Source organism: Megascapheus bottae, chromosome 1 (genome assembly GCF_031878675.1).
Source record: "Megascapheus bottae isolate mThoBot1 chromosome 1, mThoBot2.hap1, whole genome shotgun sequence".
NCBI lineage: Eukaryota > Metazoa > Chordata > Mammalia > Rodentia > Geomyidae > Megascapheus > Megascapheus bottae.
The window spans coordinates 92,780,686-92,803,539 of NC_143509.1; the positions used below are offsets into that span (position 1 = coordinate 92,780,686).

Here is a 22,854-nt window from a genome sequence, read left to right on the forward strand (position 1 = left end):
GAGGCCCTGAGTTTAAACCCAAGTACTGCCAAAATAAAATGAGTAACACCAAGCTCAAAGATGTGGCTTTTGATCAATAAAAACTCATTATACCAAAGCAGTATAACAATATCACGTATAACTGACAATCAAGAGCAGTGGTTCTTACCTGAGAAGCTGGTCCACATACAGGGTCCAATCAGAGATTCTGATCCTCTACCAGACCTGACATTCTATTTTGACTAGGAATCCAGGTGATCTAGACACTGGTAGTTCATAAACCACCCTTAGAAAGAGTAGCTCACATTCAGGACTACTGGTGAGGTGGCAATTAAAATGGGCTTAGCAGAAATTCTACAACATTTCTGTGGGTAGACACTGTTCATGCTATGTATCACACTATGTAATGAGAAGTAGCAATACAGTAGCAAAATGGCAAGAAGGGATGTCCTGTACCTTGCTACTTCCCCAGAAGACTGCGGTTAAACTGAATTTCATCATCTTCCTCCATGATAAACATCCTAATCACCTTAACAAAATCCACCTGACTTCAATTCCTCCACTGAAATCAACTGGCTGGTGTTATATAACCAGCTGCCACCAATCAGTGTGATTGTAACCCGTCAATGAGAACAGACTGGGTGCTTGTTCTGCAATGCAGAGTAGACTGAACAATGCCACAGTCCCTATGTCACTGCTGTACCATTTCCCTTTACACATGGGTTGCCACAATATCAACAACCATTATAAACAAATCTACAGCATTATATGTCCACCTAAGAATATCTTATCCTTTCTCAAAAAAAAAAAAAAAAAAAAGGATTACACCCACAAGTGAACTTTCTCCTCTGCTCGCCCCCCAAAAACCTCCTAGTAAATTGCTCCATTGCAGCCCACCTATGGTCTGTTGTCTGTGAAATGTTTTCTTCCCTATACTAAATCCCTGGAGAAAAAGACTATCCTTAACTTTTCTAAATTGCAGTCAGCTCAAGGCCTCATTCAGAGATGTACTGAATTGGGAAATACATCCATCCCAGTCTCCACTAACACTGGAACTTCAACATGTTCTGTTGCTATAGACTGTACCCAGCATCCACACGTTCCAGTTTGAAGGAACTATTTTTCAAGCTGACTTGTATGGATTTCGTAATAGATAGCTCAAGAATTTAGACTCCTAAATTCTCTGGATCAAGAATCAACTTTGTTCTCCTAAATTATTTGGATCAGGAAAGCACCTATAGAGGCTCCATCTGTGAGCTCTTTTGGCTGGGACTAGATCTTAGCAGCACTGGGTCCTGAACTAATTGTTGTGCCCCCCTTCCCAGACACCTTGCTTCCTCTATTACTCCTTGCAGTTGGGAGATGTGTGGAAATACTCACTTGGTAGCATGGTTAACACGGAAGGGGAGGGGAGGCACTGTGGGAAACCTATTTTTTACTTATTATTAGGGGTGGTGGTTGATAAAGGGTTTGAACTCAGGGCTTCAGTGCTTAACCAGAAAATACTCAACAACTCTGGGCCATGCCATGGGCTCTTTTCATTTTGTCCTTGCCTGGGAATGACCTTGTATAATAATTCTTCTATCTCTGTTTCCTGAATAACTGGGATTATATATGTACACCATCACACCCAAAACAGGAAAGTCTAGAAATGTTCTGAGCTGCAGAAGATCCCAGGTATGTGAGTTCAAGTGGTAGAAGGTTTTTAGAAGAAGCTGGTGTACCCATTTAAGAAAGCCTATTCAGACTAAAGCGGGAATTTTTTGGCAAAATATTCAAAAGGAACAATAGTCAAAGGTCTATTTAGGCCTAAACTGGCCTATTAGTCACTGAGGCTGGCAAGAACTCAGGAGGCAGTTATCTACTATCTGTTATAATTTAACTACCAGAAACCTACACCTTTAAAATGGGAGTGGTCTTGACTTTGTTTACATTCCAAATGTGCAACTTGCAAATTCTCTCATTTTGAAATGGGAACACCATTTCCATGGGTTACTGTAAGGATCAAATGAATGTCATTAACACCAGCCTTGATCTACAAACAAGTGCCACTTTGCACAAGAACATTTACTAGATTACTTCTTACATCAGTGAAAAGTGAAAACGAGACAAGTGTATTTGTACGTTATATGTTTACACACAGAAAAGGAAAAATCTGCTAATATCCATGAAGAAGGGTGGGAAGGGGTTGTTTTTGTGTGAAATTTTTACCATGAACAAAACATGTTGTTTTAGCCTTAAATTTAGAAAAGAAAAAAAAAATCTAAGGAAGAAAACAGTTAACCTTAAAAGCACATACAAGCATTGTATTAAAAGCTTTTATTTTAATTTACTATACATATTTAAATTTTAACAAGCTATTAGGAAGATGTAATGCCCTCTGTTGGTTTAGTTCGATCTTCAGTTACCTGTAAAGATATGAATCGCTTTATTTCTCCAGTAAATACTTTTGTTTGACCCTTCACCCACCAGTCTTAGATCCATTAACAGTCCATCTCTCCCTCTACTAGTATTCTAAAAAGGCTAACAGGAAGATTAGAAGATGTAAAAGCTGAATTACTAATACCAATTCAAAATGACCCCAGTTTGTCATTTTATTCTTCATCTATAAAATGGAAACACTGGTATAAAAGAAAAAAAATACCAAGACTGTCACACAATGTCTACTGAATTCATTTCATGCTGAGGTATAATTGCATTCAGAATAGCGCAAATAGATGTCTTTATGTCCAGATTTTCCTTTTATCATTCTTCCCTTCCATCTTCCCTTCTCTCCCTCCTTGCCTTCCTTTTTTCTTTTCGGTTTGTTTATGAGGGGGCACAGGGGACCAATAATTAGCTGTTCCCACACAACAAAACTCATGCTCCCCAAATTTCCTGATGTGGATTCTGCACAAGGGGCAGTCATGCTGCCCTGTGAGTGAGCACAACTCACAGAAGCTCTCATTCCTACTTTCCTTTTCTGAAAGCCATTCAGAAAAACTGCTCTGAAGAAACACACAAGCTGCATGTGTACTGATTAGTGCACTTGCCTATAAGTTTGAGTGCAGTATTCACAGAAGAATGGAAAATAAGGGACAAGAAGAAAAGCTCAAGTGGCCAGGTAGGTCACAAAATATAATTACTATTACTTGTGAACACTAAATGCTAAAGACACACTTAAATTTGGCTTTTAGGACATTTCAGATTTAGTGCTGAAAGTCTAGTCAACATTCAAATGTATCTTATAAATCTTTATTTAAATATTTCTGAAGTTAACAAAAACAAATTCTAAGACTTAACTAATGTCAATACAGCTATTAAGAATAAGTACTATCACACAGTAATGTTCCCATTTCTTTTGAAATTTTACAATATTATTTCATTGTTACTAACAAAAATCATATGAGAATTACCAGTGTAGAGCTTCATTCTTGCCAACTACTACTGAGGTATTTCACAACATTGATGTAGCTAATAAGACACTACTTTTGGTGTCTTTGTTTCTGTTTTTTGTTCTCCCATCCTCCTTTTGGAGGTTGTTATTTAATTTCAAAGTAAATTTTTTATACAAAGAAACTTGAGCTGTGTACAAAAGCTTACCATTTACCAAGGGGTGAAACTGTCCAAATGAAAGAAATGCACTCATACCTGACTTATGAAATAGTAATCCTTCTGTACAATACCTTCATAATAACAATATTTTTTTAAAAAACTTACCATTTTCTGAGATCTTTCCAATAACTTAGACCATATTGTAAACGGCGCCTAAAAAGCAAACATTTGCTATAAATTTCAATGTGCTGGAGTTTATTTTTTAAATCACAAGGAATCAGGACTACAGGCATGGCTCATGACAGAGCATCAACTGTGAGCAAGATAGCCTGAATAAGAGCACAAAGCCCAGGTAAAGGCATAGATCACAAGTAACCACAAATACACAGCCAAAAGCATTCCAGAATGGACTTGGTAATATGCACTCCACTATCTCTGCACTGCATCCTTGTTTTTGCTACTACAGAAAATTAAAACTACTCTTTTAATTTTTTCAACAATTCTTTTTCTTTTCTTTTTGGTTGTGGGGTTGAATTCTTGAGCTCTTCAGCTCAAGACTAATGCTCTACTACTTGAGCCACAGCGCCACTTTCAGCTTTCCACTTCCAGTTTCTGGTGGTTAATCGGAGATAAGAGTCTTACGGACTTTGCAGCCTGGGCTGGCTTTGAACCGCAATCCTCAGATCTCAGCTTCCTGAGTAGGTAAGATTACAGGATCCCAGGAAAATCTCATTTTTACTCATAAGTTTACAAAATACTAGTCTTCATAGCACAAAATTTAAGAAAAATTAAAATTTATGTCCTTGAAGCTATAGAAAAATCAAGTCTAGAATCAAGCTATTCCAAAATACAAGTGCTAGAAAGTAAAGAATCACTTACTCTTAAGTGGGTGGGTAAAGAGAGACCCTGGAATCTTCTTATAAGAGGTGACTGAGAGTGCTGAAGATTGTGAACTGCAGAAACTTCATACTGGAAACAAGTGCTTGTTCTTGGAATAAGAGGGCCCTCACTCACGTCAATGAAGTCGCCAATTCTGATTTGATTCATAAGGTAAATCAGATCAAATCATTTATAATTGAAAAAAAAACTTTATTCATCCTCTCTGCTGCTGCATTTCTCTTCAAAAATGGTCTATATGGCAAACACTTTCACAATAGTAAATGAACAAGAGTGAAAACAGAAGTAGGTAATTTGAGATGACTGAAGGTGGGGGATTATGATAAAAGGGGTAATAATGATCAAGATGCACTGTACACATAAATGTGTACACACTGTACACATTTGAAAATCTCAAAACCATATGACTATTTACATATAGTAAACTTCCTCAAATGTTTAAAAATAATTTTACAACCTTAGTACAACTGCTTAAAGACGATTATAAAAAGTGAGAAAGACCACGACATATAATTCATAAAGTAAAAATTAAATCAAGTGAATCTTTCTCTTAATTCATATTCATGCAAATTTAAAGGTCTTTTAGTACAATGCAACACAACGTACTTCAAGTTCATAACTTTTCTAAACCTGATCCTCCAAAACCTGATAGCGACCTGCTGCCACAGAGCTTATAATGCAGCATGCTGGACAGATTGTGTCCAGAAACAGAGACATTTCTAGAGGAAAAAAAGGCAAGTCCCTATCAAAAACGTGTAGACGCCATTTGAAATATGATGTAAAAATCAATGTTAATAAATTCTTTAATTAAAAAAAAAATGTGCAGAGAAACAGATGCAGGCCACAAAGCCTGCCTTGAAGTGTTCTACACTGTCCTGGGACTTGGTACCTAAGAAAAACATCAACTTAGGCAGTGGACTATCCTCATCTATGGGGAACACATCCCATTTTAACCTGCTTACATATAACTACGTAATAACTAATTGGTAGTCAGACTATATGTGAACCAGGAGTACTGTTCAATTCAGAACAAATGAACATCTGCCTAAACTCAAAATTAACCCAAATAAAATTAACAATATTTTTAAATTCTGGGAATGAATCAAAACAAAAAATAAAATGAGGAATACAGCTGTCCCTTAAAAATAATTTAAGGCTTGCAGTTCCCATTTACTACAAGGCAATAGAAAATTAAAGAACCAAAGGCAAAAAATAGGGTGCAAAATTCACCTATCTATTCATCTAATGAAACAGCAAGCTACACTTTAGTGAGCATAGCAGCCAGCATTTAGACTGTACTGACCTGTGCAGTCTGACTATTCTCTCAGGGTTCTCAGATGCCTTCTCTTCTATGAATTCTGTTTTGTACCTAAAAGGCAGAGTAAAAACAATGACAATCTTTAAATATACAAAAAAACTGAACACTTTCCTTTCTCTTGCTATTTGGCCATGGCTTAGCTTGGACCCTTCCATTCCTTGCTTCCTCTTTTTTTCTATTTTTTAGTGCTGGTTCTGGGGCTTGAACTCAGGGCCTGGGCACTGTCTCTGAACTTCTTTTTCTCAAAGCTAGCATCTACCACTTGGGCCACAGCTCTGATTCCAGCTTTTGGTGATTAATTGCACATAATATTGTCACGGACTATCCTGACTGGGATGGCCTCAAACCACAGTCCTCAGATCTCAGCCTCCTGAATAGGTAGGGATACAGGCACCAACCACCAAGACCCACCAAGACCCAGCTCTTCACAACTCCATCAGACTGTTTTCAGGTACCTGTGTGGTGCCAACTTCACAGATACTTTTTTGTTTGCATTTCCTCACACCTTTCTCTTCATTTTGCCATCTGCTCTTTCCATAGACCTGTGGCATCCCTACTGCTGGCCACCACTTTCTATGCCGTTTCAGGAGGAATTCATCCTGGACCCTTTTTCATCCTGTATCTCCTCCCTAGGCCTAGTTCCTAAAGAAACTACCAGTGTCAGCTTCCAATCACAGTCTTATCTTCTACAACCCTGTCTCAAACAACCTATCACTCCTGTGACCAAACTCTAGATCTAAGACAGTTCTGGACACACACAAGATTAGAGATTAACACAAGAAAAGGTCTGAGGATTGACAAAATTTGTTAATTTAACAAGATTGTTAACCCTCAACAATCTGTCTTGCGTTTCAAGACATAGTATTTATGTCTGCTTATGTTTGCTTATTTATATGAATTTTGCAGACATTATTTCCTTTTGTAATTAGCTGCAATTTTTCTATTAGATTATTACTAAAATGTGGTTTGTATTCTTACAACTAGTAGAAGAGGGTGAACTAGCAGTTTGTTTCCTTTGCTTTTTTTGCTTGTTTTGTCGGTTGTGGGCTTGAACTCTGGTCCTGGGAGCTCTTCAGTTCAATGCTAGCACTCTACCACTTGAGCCACAGCATCAATTCTGTTTTCTGGTGGATAATGGGAGATAGTCTCTCAGGAGCCGGTAGTAGCTCACACCTGTAATTCTAGCAACTCAGGAGGCTAAGATCTGAGGATCAAGGTTCAAAGCCAGCCCAGGCACAAAAAGGACTCTTATCTCCAATTAACCACTAGAACACTGGGAAGTAGGGCCTGGCTCAAGGGTAGGGTAGTAGCCTTGAGCTGAAAAGCTCAGGGACAGTGCCCAGGCCCAGGGATAGGGTGGTAGCCTGGAGCTAAAGAGTTCAGGGACAGTCCCCAGGCTGAGTTCAAGCCCCATGACCCACACAAAAAAAAAAAAAAGGTCTCACAGACCTTCATGCCCAGGCTGGCTTGGAACTGCAATCCTCAGATCTCAGCCTCCTGAGTAGTTAGGATTACAGGCGTGAGCCACCAGTGCCTGAACTGTTCTTGCATTTTTTATTTTTTAATTGTCGTGGTCATGTATAGAGGGGTTACAGTTACATTCGCCAGACAATAGATACATTACTTCTCATGAACTCATATCCCTTTTCATGCTTTTGTCCACATTTCCCTGCCTCAACCCCTCCCAATCATCTTGTTTCCCCCCCTTCCTTTTCCTATTTCAAATGAATAAAAAAAAGTATATACAATATACCAGGTAACAAAGTCAGATAGAGTAACAATATGAGATTAATCATGGGCAAAAAAAAGGAAGAAAAATAACAGTACAATAAGAACAACAATCACACACATATGGTCATACAGGATGAGACTAAATGAAAGGATCTCTAGGATACGGAAACAAGAGCTTTATCTTATGTGATTGAACTAGAAGTTTTGTGAGGAAGAAATGAACTTAAGAAGACAAGAAATGTAAAATGCTGGCAAAGAAAACCACTGAATTGATATTCTACACAAAGAAAGCCAAGGCCTGAGAGCATGAGCACACATGAGCACTTTCCTTCAGTGTCATCTCCTCCGAAGCACCTTCAATCTCACTCTCTTTGGTCAGCGTGGGAGAGTGAGATGAAAGAGCTTTCAAGTACACAAAGTAATACAGTTGCTTAACATGTTATCACCTCAGAGTGAAAGGAAAAAAGGGAACCATCCTACTATGTTGATATGAAGAGAAAAGCTGGCTGAAGAGAGAAAAGAAACAACAAAAAAATTATCAGAAGGCATTGGGAACCTTTTTCTCAGTGATATCACAATGAGACTGGTACAGAAAAAGTTCTCAGAACAACAAATAAAATGATGTCATATGTATATCACATATAGAAGTTATTTTGGCAGAGACAATATTGGAGTTTGAATTTAAGGCTTCCTTAAAGCTCCATAAAGCTACATTTCATTATCACACTTCATTTGGGGAGGTATAACCTAGCTTTAAATAAAGTCAGCACTTACTTGTTGTGTTGAAATATTTCTAATGCCACTTTTGCTTCAACTTCCAGAGTTTCAAATGGAAGATCTTTATATATTAAAGTATATACATCTTTTGTGAAGGAATGTAGGTTCTCCTTAAAAATGGAAGTTTAAGCCTTTATTAACAATTTACCAAAATGATTTTCTCTGCATGTCAGACAAGGTAAAATTGCAATTTTAGTACTATGAATCTAACTAAAATAAAAATAAAAAAATGTTTTTAAATTTGTAACAACTGAATTAATCGTACACCACATGCATTCTCCCAACTCTATAAACTACGTAACTGTAATTTATCAATAACTGTTATTGTGCATTAATAATTAAAGATACACCTACAGAGAAATTTTAGGAAGCTTTTCGTTCAAACTAGGTGACATATGTTGTAACCCTAGCTTCTCAGGATACTTAAATCTGAGGATCACAGCACAAAGCCAGCTCAGGTAGGGAAGTCCATAAAACTCTTATCTCCAAATAACCACCAAAAAACCAGAAGTGGAGAGCTTAAATGGTAGAGAGGCAGTCTTGAACAAAAAAGCTCAAAGACTGTACCTAGAACCTTGAATTCAAGCCCTAGGATTGGCACACACATACTTACACACACAAAAAATGTTTACCTTATAAATAAAGCTAAGTTTATTAAATTATTAGGAGGAAAGTTTTTGTAACTAAAATTTTTACTAGACAGTACTGGCTGTGTAAAAAATGTAATGAATGCCAGGCGTAGTGGCTCACACCTGTAATCCTAGCTTCTCAGGAGGCTGAGCTCTGAGGATCAAGGTTCAAAGCCAGCCAGGCCACAAAAAAGGACCAGAGACTCTTATCTCTAATTAGCCTCTAGAAAACAGGAAGTGAAGTGAGGCTTGGCTCAAGGATAGGGCAGTAGCCTAGAGCTGAAGAGCTACTGGACAAACCCCAGGCCCAGAGGTAGGACGGTAGGTAGCCTTGAGCTGAAGAGCTCAAGGACAGCACCCAGGCCCAGTTCAAGCTCCATGACCCATACACACACACAAAAAAAGTAATGAATAAAAAAACTTTAAATACAATGTATGTTCTAATATTATAAATTGCTACTTAGTGAAAATGTTAATTTTATGTAAGTAAAATTTTAAACACTATCTAGCATATCAACATTAATATTTATATCTTAATGAAAATCTAAGTGAAATTTTCATGCCATAAATCATTAAGACAATAAAGATCAAACAGTACCATGCAAATAACCTCATAACGAAACTCTTTCCACCTGACATTCAGGGGGCTGAGGATACAAAGTTCAAGGCCAGCCTGGGCTATGCAGCAAGACCATTTCATACATTTTTTTTGTAAATTTCCTTTCACAGAAAATGACTTTGTTCTTAGAAATAACATTTTAAAAATGCGCATTCCTAGTTAATGTACATATTCTGTTAATGTAACTCTCCCTAATTTTAAATCATCCACCTAACAATATGGTGCATACCTTCAGCTAGTTTTATCTTAAAAAAATAAAATGAAATAAATAGCAGCAAGCCAGGTGCTTATAATCCTAGCTACTCAGGAGGCTGAGATCTGAGGATCGCAGTTTAAAGCCAGCCCGGGCACAAAAGTTCATGAGACTCTTATCTCCAATTAACATCCAGAAAACTGGAAGTGGCACTGTGGCTCAAGGAGTAGGGCAGTAGCTTTGAGCTGAAGAGCTCAGGGACTGTGCCCAAACCCAGAATTCAAGTCCCACAACCGACAAAAAAAAAGTAGCAGCAAGTTTTATAGATAATTAGTTGTCTTAATCTCATTAGTTTCTAGTTCCTAACATCATAAAGTGCTCATTTATATTTATACACATATATATGTATACACACATACATATACACACACAAACCTGACTAGAGTGTAGTTAATCCCCATTCATACCTCTTTGTCATACATACACTGAAAAGGCTATGAGACACAGATAAGCAGATTCTGATTCTGTAGGAGTCCTCAGTGAATAGTACTATTAACAATCACAACAGGAATCATTTTAACAAATAAAAGCATACAATAAAATTCCAAAAAATGTATTTACTTTGGTTGGCATCCATTCATCCAATTTCTTATCCAAAACGACATCATAGCAGAAGGCGCCAGCAATTACTGTAAACCCAATCAAAATAAAAGACAAGGTCAAATCTCTTAAGGCAGATCACAAATTTGCAACAATTAAACATTTAAGCATGAAGGGAAAAGTCAGAACTCTCAACTTGACAAACTCTAAAACTACTGCTATTATTCTAACTGTATTTCACTTCTATCAATTTTCCTTGACACAAAATTAAACATCTTGTTAATCCAACATCACCAATATTTTTTAAGCATTCAAATCATTTCATGTGGACATGAAATGAACTGAATTTGGTTCATAGTATATTTCATATATCTTCTTTTATTACTGATGTACATAGAATCATTTCAAGGGCTTCTTTCAAATACACACACACACACACACACACACATATATAATTTAGGGGGAAGAGAGGGTTCAGTCATGGGGCCTGAACTAATAGCTTGGGTGCTGTCCCTGAGTTCTTTGCACTTTGAGCCACAGCATCATTTACCGTTTTCTAGTGGTTAATTGGAGAAAAGGAGACTCATTGCCTTTCCTGCCCAGGCAACCTTTGAACCATGATCCTCAGATCTCAGCCTCCTGAGTAGCTAGGATTTACAGGTGTGAGCCACCAGCATCCAGCCAGATATTTTGAGGACTGGCACATGTGGTTGTATTATACATGTGTTAAGAAATGTCAGTATGGTCATTATTATGGTATCTATACACCTCCACCTCAGAAATGTAGTATCCTTCTCAGAGTCAGGGTAATTTCTGGTAAAAGGGTATCATCTATGTACTGCTCTAACAGTTTATTTATACTCCCATTTCCTCTTCTATCTATTCAATTTAGAAATAAAGGCTGTGGCCAGGAGTGTGGCCAAGTGGTAGAGTATTCACCTAGCATGCACAAAGCCCTGCGTTTGATTCCTTGTTACCACCTACACAGAAAAAGCTGGAAGTGGCACTGTGGCTCAAGTGGCAGAGCACTAGCCTTGAGCAAAAAATGTCCAAGGACAGTGCCCAGGCTCTAAGTTCAAGCCCCAGGACTGGCCAAAAAAGTCTAAGGAAAAAAAATAAAGAAATAAAGGCTTATATTGGGGGAAAAAAGAAGCACTGTAACAGTATAAGTATACAACTCATATTCAATAGATGCATTTTCCCACTGCTCCTATATTAATTATTAATATAGCACAATAAATTGGATTGTTTTACCTATAAAAAGAGGCATACGCATGATGGTTTACTTTATCAACTAGGAATGAACTCTGAATGTCATAAAAAAAGGGATCAAAATATGCATATATTACAAAACTACATAAATATAAATACATACCTGGAACTTCTGGGGCTCTGACCAAGCTGACCATATACTCATCTTTGAATGCCCTTTCTATTACACAGCCCATTATCATGGCACAAGAACGCCAATAGGCCTAGAATAAAAAATATCCAATAAGATTCACTAAAATTGAATACTAGAATATCAAAATTGAAATATCCCGATTCAATGTGAAATGAATAATATTTATTAATAGTCACGGTTAAGTTAGATTTAGCTAGAGAATATTTTCCAAATGCTGTTCATTCTCAGCCACAAGAACGATGGCTATACTAGCTCTGTAGCAATACCATTATGCCATGACATTCCTTCCATTCAGCAAAAACTCACAAAGAACAACACACTAATTTCAAGTGCTCAGCAGTGTTTCTGTGCAAGATACCACACACCACAACGTTATCAAACAACAGGTAAGTTTTAATGTTTGACAGTATTTATTTTTAACTTTTTTATTGTAATTAATAAAAGGGTTACATGATATTTGCCAGATAGAAGGTGCATTAATTCACATACATTGATACCCTTTCACATGTCTTGGTTCCCATTACCCTCCCCTGCACCCCCCCTCCCCGTCTTGGTTTTCCCCCTTCCCTATCCAATTTCAAATAACCAAATACAAATATATCCTATATATCAAGTAACAAAGTGAGATACTGTAACAATATGAGATAACCAAGGGACAGCAAAAGAGATGAGAAATAACATAGTACATTAAGGACAACAATCATTCATTGTATGGCTTTTGTTTCAATATCCTGGAGGTCTTTTCAATTAGCTTCATACTATACGGCCTTATGTATCAAGGTTTTGCTCTATTGCAGGTCTCTGTTGGTAGAGCCCAAGGTTTCTACTGATTATGACAAATGAGGGGAACCATTGAGCCTAATTTCCTTTGAGTCTGGCTTACTTCACTTAATATGATTTTTTTCTAAGACTCCATTTCCTAACAAATGGGGCGATGTCATTCTTTCTGACAGCAGCATAGAATTCCATTGTGTACAAATACCACAACTTGTTGATCCACTCATCAACTGAGGGACATCTAGGTTGGTTCCATATCTTTGCTATGGTGAATCATGCTGCAATGAACATTGTTGTGGTAGTGGATTTAGTATGCCCTAGTTTCTGGATGGTTGGGTAAATGCCAAGTAGTGGAATTGTTGGGTCATAGGGGAGCTCTATGTTTAGCCTTTTGAGGCACTGCCATACTGCTTTCCATAGTGGTTGAACGAGATTGCACTCCCACCAACAGTGTAGTAGGGATCCCTCCTGGCCACATCCCCTCCAGCATCTGTTGTTATTCATTTTCCTGATCCTGGCCATTCTAACTGGAGTGAGGTGGAATCTTACAGTTGTTTTGATTTGCATTTCTTTTATGACCAGAGATGTTGAGCATTTCTTCATGTGTCTCTAGGCCATTTTTGTTTCTTCTTCAGAGAAGACTCTCTTTAAGTCTTTGGCCCATTTGAATCACTCCAAAACTAATCCCCAAAGGAACAACCATCCCATTAAAAAATGGGCCAAAGGCTTAAAGAGAGTCTTCTCTGAAGTATTTATTCTTACACTAGGTTAAAATTAAATTCTTGGCAAACTTACACAAACTAAACTAAATATATTAAATCACAGGTATTTATAACTAGTATCGCATAACGCAGGTTTCTCATATTTGTAATAGAAGCAGCCTTGCCAGTAACTGGACTTCACTGAATTGGCACATTCTGATGCATGGACATGCTTGGTATGGCATCCAGAACTGTTCTTCTAAGAGGACACTGTTCTCAGGATAAACATGCACCCAGTGCCATTGCTTTTGACTTTCATTAGCTCTTTGCCATGAAAGGCTTACAAGAGTAGGGTGACTTGGTTGTGTATTGCAGAGACCCATGCTGTTATAAATTCTCTACCATGTTACACTACAAGTAAGTACAAATCTAGGCTTTAAAAACCAACAGGTAAAATATCCTTCTCCAACTACATGCTTTCAAATGTTGTTAAACTTCAGTGTGAACATCTACAGTCAAATTCAGGCTCCAGCATTACCTAGACTAGTGCTCTTGATCAAGCTGTGCAATCACTCTTAAGTTTATTCATTTGAAAAATAGGCAAATACCACCAAATTTGGAGAGTTTGTATGAAAATAAAGTAGGTTTGTACCTGCACACAGCCTAGAACAATTCCTAATACACAATAAATAGTACTGACGATTACTAATATGTCTAACATTTTCTTGTTCAAGTAGTTCAACAAATATTTAACATCTATGTAGACAAGGACTAGATCCTATAAGAAAATTATCCCCATGTTCACAAAACTAAGAATCCCATGTATTCAGCAATTCCTATTACAAGACAAAAATAGAGCACTGTAACTATAGAGATATTAGTCAACTCTTGCTGGATCCTATAGAATTCTGAAAAACAAAAACTTAGAAGGTTTCACAGAGCAGAGGGTTCATTAAAATGAACCACAGAACATGAATAGAAATTTAACTGGACAAAGTAAATGCTCCACATTGAAAGAAAAGCATTAACAAAATCAAGGAAGATGATACAGCACAACCATTAGTGACCAAGTCTGCTAGTGTAGCCAATTCATAGAAGAGGTGAACAGATGCACTGGGAAGTAAGAATGGATGCCAATTACACAGGATCTCAAAAGTTAGACAAATACCATCAGGTGAGCAAGTGCTTAAAGACTACGTGACATGATGCTTATCCAACTTAATAAAACTTTAAATTTAAACTCAGCCCCAACAAAAACCAAACAAAACAAAACCTTTTAATCAGACTGTGAAAGAAGATTTTTAAGTACAAAAAGGGGGGGAGGGTAGCTGCGCCGCTAGTGACCCATGCTACTGGAAAGGCTAAAATCTGGGGGATAAAGTCCATGAGACTCCACCATCAAAATAACCAGCAAACAACAAGGCTGGAGGCATGGCTCAAGGGGTAAAACATAAGCGCTCTGATATCAAACCTTCATATCGCAGGAGAGCAGTAGTAGAGAGTCCTAAAGTTTTAAAGCTACTAAATTCATCCACAGATGGTCAAAGGGTGAATCCACAAACATTACCTGAACAAAGTCACATACACATGTCAAAAACTTATCATATAGTTTTCTCAATACAAAATATAGAGAAATAAGTATCAAACTGTGAAAACCTTATTTGACACTAGTTTTTTTTAAACACTAGTACAACCTAAGATAAGATCTCAAGCACATTTTTACATCTTATGTTCCACAAAAAGTGGGGGGGGCGGAGGGAGGGAAACCTTAGAGTTGGCAGGGAGATAGGGGATGTAGAGATTGGAAATACCTTATTCACTTCTTGCGGATCTCGATCTTTGAAAGTCAAAAACTTAATCTCACAGGACCTGGTCAAAGGTTTATACATGTCCCAGGGTTGTCCATCCACAAGAGCCAGAATGGATTTCTGGCAGTACCACTCATTCAAATCTAGGAATTCAAAGCTGGTTAAGTTACATGTTTAAGTGCTATGTCATAAAACAAAACAATAGAAAGGCTGTGGACTGTGTTTGCAAAAGAAAAGTACAATGTATCTACAATCAATTAAAAATACATTCAATAAATTAAAATTACTCAAATCATTTAAGTTTGAAATTAATCTGTCAATTATTAATTAAAAAATCTAAGGTCTATACTTAAATGAAAATGTATTTATGCCTACATTATTTTGAGCCTTACTCTAAAACAAACTTTTACTTCTGTGACATAGGCTTTTTCATGTTAAATTCTATAATTACTGTTTAAATTATGAATATAAATTCACATATAAGCCAATCGGCCCTAGTCTCTGTTCTAAAACCCTAAAATATAATTGTAATCCTGATTAAGTATTTTGAAAGTATACATACACAAAAGGAGTACATCTATAAGACCAAACTTATCAACTACATAAGGCCCCTGAAGGCAGGAGGGTGCCTATTTATCCTCACTCATCAGCATATGCATAACCAGCACTGAGGCAAAACACTGTACGTGCTCAATGAAAGTTTTCTGAACAGCTGAAGTACAAATGACCAGAAGTCCTAGGAGTTATGTTGAAGACATCTGTAATTTTACCTCTACAGATGCCTTGTATAAAGTACCACAGGGCCTTAGGTTTGTCTCATTCTGTAATTCTGTCACACAGAAGAGATTCAAGAAGTATTTGAAAACCAAATAAGAGAATAATTATCACAATTACTAATTCAAGTGCCAGGGGAAAGGAAGCTAGAGAGTGTACAATTCCTTTAGTTTAAGCTGGTAATAATGTTGTTAATTATCTAAATGGAACCACTACTGAAATTTTTTACAAGCCTAAACAATGCAGCTAATCATGCCCATGTGTAAGTTTAAACATTATCATTTCTATCACAGCTCCACCTCAATGTTTTTGATTTTAAAAAAAATCTCTTGATTTCCTCATTAAATTATACCTGAGCTACAACTCTTTAGACAGAAACAAGTATTTTTATCTCTAGCACATTCCTTATATGCAATTTTCCATTCACACACTTATATGTACATAAGTGTAAAACTATGAAGAGGAAAGTGGGAAAAAGGGATTTAACAGGCTAGTATGAGATACAATGAAAAAAGTGGTTTAAAAAATAAATAAAAAGCAAGCCAGTCACCTGCAGCACGATGGTCCTTATACCAAAGTTCTCTGGGAATTTGCATGGTAACTGCTCCCATGATATGAAAAGGGAGAGATCAACCAGTAACCATGCATCAGGTCTCATCTTCTGCCAGAAAAGAAGTTCAGTGCCCTATACATAGCCAGATTTAAACAAGCCCAAGGATAATGGGTCCGAGACAGTGACAATCTTGAAATATCCATAGTTCCCTCCACAGCTAAACAGACAGTGAGTACAAAGGTGTCATATAAAGCACAACTTCTGAAAAGAGAAGCAGCTACAACACCTTGTGTCCTCCATATCAGCTCTTCCACAAGCCTCCTGAAAAAAATGGCTAAAACTATATCCTGATTCTGTTACTTACGCATGGCACAACTGTAAGGAGTTGAAATGTTTTTATTCATAATGAAGACAGTTCCAGGATCGGTTTTCCCAACATGTTTAACTTCAATCTTTTCAATTCGGGGAGTTAATGATAACTGCCTGTTTTTCTCTTTATTAAACAGTTCATTTCGCATTTCTGTCAATTCTGTCGGTGACAGCTGAGTAGCTGGCGAAGTTGCTATAAGCCCTGTAGAAAAATTACATTTAAATACTAAAAGTAATGAGTAAATTACTGCTGACTCTCCTATACCACACAGCTCCACTCTCACCATTTGGAGGGAAATACAAAAGCAACTAAACTATGACAATGGAATATTTCTAGAAGGCAACTAAACTATGAACGGTATTTAAATTTTTAAAAAATGTGCTCTGGGGCCGGGAGTTTGGCCTAGTGGTTAAAGTGCTTGCCTAGCATGCATGAAGACCCGGGTTCGATTCCTCGGTACCACATACATAGAAAAAAGCTGGAAGTGGTGCTGAGGCTCAAGTGGTAGAGCTCTAGCCTTGAGAAAGTCCAAGGACAGTGCTCAGGCCCTGAGCTCAAGCCCAGGACTGGCAAAAATAAAAAATAAATAAAAATAAAAAATGTGCTCTGTGCAAATTTAAACGACTTTATTTTTGCCAGTCCTAGGGCTTGACCTCAGGGCCTGAGGCTGTCCTTGGACTTTCTCAAGGGTAGTAGTCTACCACTTGAGCCACAGCACTATTTCTGGCTTTTTCTATGTCTGTGGTGCAAAGGAATCGAACCTGGGTCTTCGTGCATGCTAGGGAAGCACTCTACCACTAGGCCAAACTCCCAGCCCTTAAACGACTTTCTATCAGTAATTTTTTTTAAAATGGAAGAAAACCGCTGCCAGCCCAGATCTGAGCCTCTACAATTTTGTTGTTTCACATCTCATCTGTCCCCCTACCCACCCACCCACCCCCACCACCAATTTTCCAGTGATATTAAAACAAACGATGAAATGCCAAAGTATCCAGGAAGCTGTAACTAGACCGGAGCTGAGAGCCAGGCCTGTGATCCCAACTACTCGGAGTAGACTGAAAATCGGAGGAGGATCACGTTAAGGAGCTAGATCTGGCAAGAAAGTCCATAGGACCTATTGACTTATTTCCAATGAAGCGACAACCCCCGCCCCCACCTCTTCCCCAAAAATAAAAGCCAGAAATGGAGCTGTGTCTTAAGTAGAGCACTAAGCAATGGGCTCAAGCCCTAGGTCGGTAGAGCATGAGTGCATATGCATACACACACACATACACATACATGCATACAACACAAACGTACACACACACACGACCAGAGTCAACGAGACGATGAGAAACGCTGCGGTCGACACACATAGTGTACCCAGGGCGGGAAATGCTATTACCCCACTCCACACGAGGGGCTTTGGCAGGGCAGGCTCGGGTCTCTCCGGGGGAGAGGAAGGCCGGGTTACCCTCAGTCCCGCAGCCTCCGGCCTTGGTCTCCCCCCAGCGGCGCCCCGGGCCCGGCAGCCTCTCCCCTGCCTTCCCCGCCGCCGGGTCGGAGACCCCCTCCGGGAACCCGCCTGACACCCAACCGGCCCCGACCCCACTCGCTCCACTCTGCTCCGCATCCCCGAGACCCCGAGACTCACGGCAGCCGGCCCAGCCGCGGCGAGCGGCCCGCCACAGGCGCAGCGCCCGGCCGCTCGCGCCCAGCACCTCCATGACGGTCCCGGGAAACTCCGCGCACCGGTCCCATCCGCCCGCCGCCCGCCGGAAACGCAGGGCGCGCAGCGAAGGTTCCTCGAGTCACTTCCGTTCCGGCCCCGGCGGGAGGCCCCTTGCCCGGAAGACTCTACGCCTAGGTCGGTGGGGATCAGGGTCGGGGGTTCCGGACGGGGAAGCCGCGGCGCGGCCGGGCTCCCCGGGATCTGCCGCGCCTGCCGGGTGGCACCGCTGGCGGGGCGGGTGAATCCTTCGGAGGCGCCGAGGCCCCGGAGTGCCGGGGTTTCCCCGCCTCACCCTGGGGAAGAGGCCGCTTCCCCCCCACCCGCCCCACCCCTCCGTCCGCGGAGAACTTCTAGAACGGGGAGACGGAGAAGGGCCGGTTCTGCGCACCCTCGGTTTGCGGGCGGTCAGGCCGGCTTGCCGAGGCAGGGCCGGGGGCTGGCCCGTGGGGTGGGCCGGAGGGGTCCCCGCCCGCCTCCGCGGAGTCCCCTTTCCCCGGGGGAGACCTTCCTGTCGTCGGCCCTGCACACGCCCCCACCCCCGCCTCGGAAGTTGGGGGAGAAGGGGTAAATGGCATCCCGGGGTGGGATTTCTGTCCCAGAATTGCCTAGTTGGATGCATGCATGGACGCGTGCATGCATGGGGGCCCTTGCAAAACCCTCCTGGGGGGGAACGCGTGCATGCATGGGTGCCCTTGCAAAACCCTCCTGGGGGGACGCGTGCATGCATGGGTGCCCTTGCAAAACCCTCCTGGGGGAAGGGGGGGGCTCAAAAACCTTGTCTGTACCGGAATGTTACTGTTGTTTGAAGGAAGCAGAGCATTTCTGTGTTTATTCCAAGTTGATTGTCTCTGTTCTTTCACCGAAGCGGAGGAAGGAGCTTTGCCAATTTGAAAGCCCCGCGGTCGACCTCTCCCCGTCTCCTCGCCCAGCTCTGGACCTGCCATCCAATGCACCCGCCACCAGGTGGAAGTGCCGGCTAAGACACCGACGCCGTGTCGTCCTCCTGTCTCCTTGGCTCAACCTGTACCTTCCCCAGTGCTGAGGAAATGTAGACAACCCACCCAACGTTTCACCTAAGATCCTCATTCAGTAGTACCTAGAGGGGGGGGAGTCTTGGCTTCCCTCTCAAAATGACAGTGATTCCCTTTAAGAGTTTCCTTTGTTTCACAAGCCTTTTGGAAGCAGTACCGTATAACCTAATCTTGAAACACTATAGTTACTGTTACAGCACTTCGGGGCAGTTTTTATACTAAGATTCTGAATATGAACTTCAGCTTGGAGGCAAGTAATTGGAACACCCCCCCCCCCCCATCAGACCAAATAACCTGAATGGGGAAATGTCACTACTGATAATCATATCCATCAGTAATATTTATAATATATTAAAATGTGTAAGATAATATCTATTGCCCATGTCAATTATAGAACTCATAGTATTTGTTCTCACAACTGACCTGAAAAATAAACATAATAAACTCCTTTCCCAGGGAAGAAAATTCAAATTTGGAGAGCTAGAGAGAACTATCCAAGGTAGACCTTTGACCAAAAATTCCCTCTAAATATTTTCTTACTCTAAATCTCTTTCCAAATCTTAGTCTTGCACTGTCAGTGTCTCTCCCACAGAAAAAGAAATCAAGCTTGTAAAAATAAAAGTCAAAGTGAACCTGAACCGTTATTGATAAAGGAATGAAATCCTCCAAGATTAAAAAAAAAGGTTAAAATAGCAAAGGACCAAATGTAAAGGAGCACTCAATTCTAATGAGAGATTACAAATTAGATATATTAGAAAGCCATGAGTACATAATGATGCCAAAAAAGAAACTGTAGTAGAGTGTTGAGGGAAAGTTTGCTTTGTAAGGAGAAATGCAGGTAATAAGTGTTCTAGGAAAAACAGAATGGAGGGAAAAAATTTTCTTCTTCAATTGCCAGTATAACTACAGTAGCAAGGTATTATCAGTATATTCCAGATGGGAAAGTCTGTTGGTAACCTCCCCTGCCCCCAACCCCTTTATTTTCCCCCTGTACTGCTGCACAAGCACAGAGCTGCTTGAGTATGGAAAGCCTGTAAGGAGTCAAGATACTCACCTAGACTGGAAGTAACAAGATGGAGGAATAAGTAAATCTTCCAGTTAAAACATACCTGTTCCTTGATATTTGAAATAAATATTTGAGAGCTCCCCCCCAAAAGATGGAGGAATAAGTAAACCATTTTAGTGGAGAAATGCAGTAGACCGGTATTTGGATCTTGATCAAGTTAAACGGAAACTTTGTATGGATTAAAGATCATAAAAAGACTGTACTTTTTAAAAAAGAAAAGGCCCATGTGTTGAAGGTTGCACCCAGCCTGTGAAGCTCTTGAGAATTTGTGGTACCTGTAGGAGGTCGGCCAGATTGGAAGTGAAGTCATCTGGGAGGGCCTTTGACAGGGACATTGGTACCTTGACCCCTCCCTATTTCTATCCTGACTCCTTGGATTCCACCAAATGTTTTCTTTAAAAAAAAAAAAAATAGACCATCAGCCAGCTTGGTGGCTTACACCTGTAATCCTAGCTACTCAGAAGGCTGAAATCTGAGGATCACAGTTCAAAGCCAGCCCCAGCACTAAAGATGGTGAGACTCTTATCTCAAGTTAACCACTAGAAAACTGGAAGTGGGGCTGTGGCTCAAGGGGTCAGGCAGAAGAGCTCAGGGACAATACACAAGCCCAGAGTTCAAACCCCATGACTGACAAAATAAAAAAATAAAATAGACCATCACCCAAAATTGGACACTGGAAAAGTTTCTTCCTTTGTATTATAGGTAATATTACCTTTTTAGTAGTCTAAAAATTGATGAAGTTAATAAATCATATATACCCCAGAAATTATTCTACTAAATAACTCGCCTGACCCTCAAAAATTTAGTTTTAGAAAGATGGACCAAAAAGTTGTGTGACCTTTTTAACTGAAGGAGACTAAAGAGACATACATCTAATTTGGATCTCCAAACAAGAAGGAAGAGAATAACATTTGAAAAATATTAACTCATATAGAAACGTGAGGTAGACACAAGTGGCTCATGCTTGTAATCTTCCCAAACAGAAGTCTTTTTAAAGAAGTCCTCAAGATTCTGTCTTTCATTTGCTAGTAAAAAGCAGGCCTGATGAATGGTTCATGTGGTGCAATGCCAGTCATAAGCAAGAAAACAAAATGAGGGTGCAAGTCCCTGAGTTTAAGCTCTGATACCAACATGATACCTGCTCATGTACACAAAAACTGGGATGTCACTCAGTGGTAGGATGTTTGCCTAGTATGCATATATGGCCTTGAGTTTGATCTCCATCACTGTAAAATACAAATAAACTATAGCAAGACAGGATAAAGGAAAATGAATAAAGTAAAATACAATATAATCTACTTCAACTATCATTCCTCCCTTTCTTCCTCAAAACTATCAGAAAATCTTATAACTTCTTTCCTAATAGTAAACAAAGACCAAACATGTAGATCATCAAGGTAGAGGTTTTTGTAGATAATATATTACATTTTACATAAATATGTATAATGCATATATATATCTTCTTTAATTGAGAAAGTAAACTTTACATTTCTAATCCTAAATAATTAATGTTTACTTAAAATGCTAATGACTCAGACTGGGGATGTGACTTAGTGGTAGAGTACTTGCCTAGCATTCATGAAGCCCTGTGTTAGATTCCTCAGTAACAAATAAACAGAAAAAGCTGGAAATGGTGCTGTGGCTCAAGTGGTAGAGCTCTAGCCTTGAGTACAGAGAAGCACGGGGACAGAGCCCAGGCCTTGTGTTCAAGCCCCAGAACTGGCCAAAAAAAAAAAATGCTGATGACTCAGTAAGTGTTGAAAATTCTAAGTTAAATCATAAGTTAGAGAGATAGCACAGGTCACTAATTCTGTATCTCTTCCTCATTTAGTAGGTAGAAGGAAGGACTCACAGAAGAACAGAGATTTATCTAAAGATCAAGCAGCATGCTAAAGTAGCATCTGGGATTCTTGGAAATATCATGGCATGCAGAAAATGCCAGGACTCCTGAAATTGGCACATGATCCCTAAAATGCCGTGAATCTTCCCACCCTGCAGCAGCCATGCCAAATCCTCATTTCATAGTTTGGGGAACATTGCAAGAATTTCCCCTCCATTTGTTTAAGATCTCAAAGCTGAGCTAATCCCTCAAACACATGCTAAAATGGTCCCCAGAAGTACGTTCTTCCTCCAGCATCCTCGCCTTTCCCCCCTTCACCAATGGTATTTCACAGAAAGAAAGTCTATTATATTAAGTAGCTTATTTTGAGTCTTTTAGCATATGAGTTCTTGCTCCTGGTTTGGGGTGACAGGTGAGAAGACAATGCTTTTTTTTTTTTTTTGCTAAAGAAACAAAACACATTTCCTCCAGAATCTTCCATTCATTTACATTATTTTTTCCTTATTGTTTTAAATTCCTCATCTCCTTGCCTTATCCCAGG

The 22,854-nt window shown here is 39.7% G+C and overlaps 2 protein-coding genes and 1 non-coding gene across 3 annotated transcripts; 1 reads left to right on the top strand and 2 right to left on the bottom strand.

Moving 5' to 3' along the window:
* Positions 1-2,258: 2,258 nt before the first annotated feature.
* On the bottom strand, positions 2,259-18,470 carry Mrpl39 (mitochondrial ribosomal protein L39). The gene is made up of 10 exons (XM_090348141.1): positions 18,299-18,470; positions 16,660-16,866; positions 14,972-15,111; positions 11,653-11,752; positions 10,299-10,366; positions 8,234-8,346; positions 5,714-5,779; positions 4,393-4,546; positions 3,679-3,726; positions 2,259-2,387 (listed from the first exon to the last, which is right to left on the bottom strand). Exons 1-10 carry the CDS (start codon positions 18,369-18,371, stop codon positions 2,340-2,342), a joined length of 1,017 nt encoding a protein of 338 aa, XP_090204267.1. The 5' UTR covers positions 18,372-18,470; the 3' UTR covers positions 2,259-2,339.
* Positions 2,802-2,927, bottom strand: LOC150069589 (U11 spliceosomal RNA). The gene has a single exon (XR_016538594.1). It is a non-coding gene; the product is annotated as a U11 spliceosomal RNA (small nuclear RNA).
* LOC150069590 (uncharacterized) lies at positions 18,370-21,733 on the top strand. Its single transcript, XM_090331183.1, has 3 exons — positions 18,370-18,445; positions 18,499-18,940; positions 19,242-21,733. The coding sequence occupies exons 1-3, from the start codon at positions 18,370-18,372 to the stop codon at positions 19,354-19,356; spliced, it is 633 nt and encodes a 210-aa protein (XP_090187309.1). The 3' UTR covers positions 19,357-21,733.
* Positions 21,734-22,854: the final 1,121 nt, after the last annotated feature.

Coding starts and splice junctions, on each gene's coding strand:
- Mrpl39 (XM_090348141.1), bottom strand. CDS start 18,371: ATGGAGGTGCTGGGCGCGAGCGGCCGGGCGCTGCGCCTGTGGCGGGCC. Junction 4,547..5,713: donor AGAATAGTCAGACTGCACAG/GTCAGTACAGTC, acceptor GAATCAAATCAG/AATTGGCGACTTCATTGACG. Junction 2,388..3,678: donor TGGAAAGATCTCAGAAAATG/GTAAGTTTTTTA, acceptor ATATCTTTACAG/GTAACTGAAGATCGAACTAA.
- LOC150069590 (XM_090331183.1), top strand. CDS start 18,370: ATGACGGTCCCGGGAAACTCCGCGCACCGGTCCCATCCGCCCGCCGCC. Junction 18,446..18,498: donor ACGCAGGGCGCGCAGCGAAG/GTTCCTCGAGTC, acceptor CTTGCCCGGAAG/ACTCTACGCCTAGGTCGGTG. Junction 18,941..19,241: donor CGGAAGTTGGGGGAGAAGGG/GTAAATGGCATC, acceptor CTTTCACCGAAG/CGGAGGAAGGAGCTTTGCCA.